We start from the raw sequence: 1,133 nt of genomic DNA on the forward strand, positions 1-1,133 counted from the left end.
ACTAAACAGTTATTTCATTTGTGGCTCATATTATATTTTATTGGAGAACACTAGTTTAATTTGTATGCAAATAGATACTGATCATTTATATTTTAAACACAGGATCATTTCTAGAGATCTTTAACTGATGGAGACTTTTCTGCCTTTGAAAAGTTTCCTCTTGACCTTTTCACCTCCTGTGGTAATGGTGTAAGGTGAGAAATACCCTCACTTCTCAGAAAAGGCATGTGTGTTTGGCTAAGCCCGCTGAAAGGCAATGTTTTCAGATAAGAATGGGAGTGAGACCTGGGGCTCCGTGGCACCAGTGCACCAGCTCATTCTCCCTCTCGATGGCCTCGCCGAGCTCAGGGGGCCAGTTGCAGTTCTGTTCCTGCTCCATAAGGAAGTCCACGCTCTGCCACACCAGCTCCTGGTCCGAGGGCTTGAGGTGCTCATGGTAAGAAAGAAGCATCTGGAGGATGGACGATAGGCCATGAGCTGCTCCTATACAGACAAGAGAAGCATTGTTAATTCAATTGGGAAGAGGACCAGTTTGAAGTTAATCCGTTAATATTAAAAACTTGAAGATGTCAGTGGCTGAATCCTGTTTCCCTGTGCACAGGTACTACTGGCAGTGATTGTATAAGCTGTTCAACTTTCAGCAAAAATAGGCCAATGAATTCACAATCAAGAATAAAGTATTTTAGTCTTGAGTGAAATTCCCTGGTGGATCAGTGGTAAAGAATCCGCCTGCCAATGCAGGAGACCTGGCTTTGATCCCTGGGTCAGGAAGATCCCCTGGAGAAGGGAAGGGCTACCCACTCTAGTATTCTTGCCTGGGAAATCCCATGGACAGAGGAGTCTGGTGGACTACAGTCCATGGGGTGGGTTGCATAGAGTCAGACATGACTGACTCTCTCTCACACACACATACACACACTTGTTAAAACAGTTACCTTTCTGACAGGTAGATTCTGAAAATAAATATGAAATTATGCTTTGAAGTATCCATCAATATTTATTTTCAAATGGCTTTTTAAAAGGTTCCCAGTGATAGTGATGACCTATGTAAAAGCGGCTATTAGAGACTGCCTTCCTCCTCCAGGCCTTGGCCAAAACCTTCACTCACCCAAGTATTCGGTTCCATAGTAAGA

General features: G+C 43.7%; 1 protein-coding gene across 1 annotated transcript in view; it reads right to left on the reverse strand.

The window, feature by feature from the left end:
* The window catches only part of LANCL3 (LanC lantibiotic synthetase component C-like 3 (bacterial)), a gene marked incomplete at its 5' end in the record, with an annotated part of 16,782 nt that extends 15,649 nt beyond the window's left edge, over nucleotides 1–1,133 (reverse strand). Inside the window, 2 exons of the mRNA XM_010853233.1 lie at nucleotides 286–483; nucleotides 1,109–1,133. Of these exons, the coding sequence (XP_010851535.1) occupies nucleotides 286–483; nucleotides 1,109–1,133 (223 nt within the window). The remainder of the gene's footprint in view (nucleotides 1–285; nucleotides 484–1,108) is intronic.

The sequence above is a fragment of the Bison bison genome, unplaced genomic scaffold (genome assembly GCF_000754665.1).
Source record: "Bison bison bison isolate TAMUID 2011002044 unplaced genomic scaffold, Bison_UMD1.0 scf7180017852983, whole genome shotgun sequence".
Taxonomy (NCBI): domain Eukaryota; kingdom Metazoa; phylum Chordata; class Mammalia; order Artiodactyla; family Bovidae; genus Bison; species Bison bison.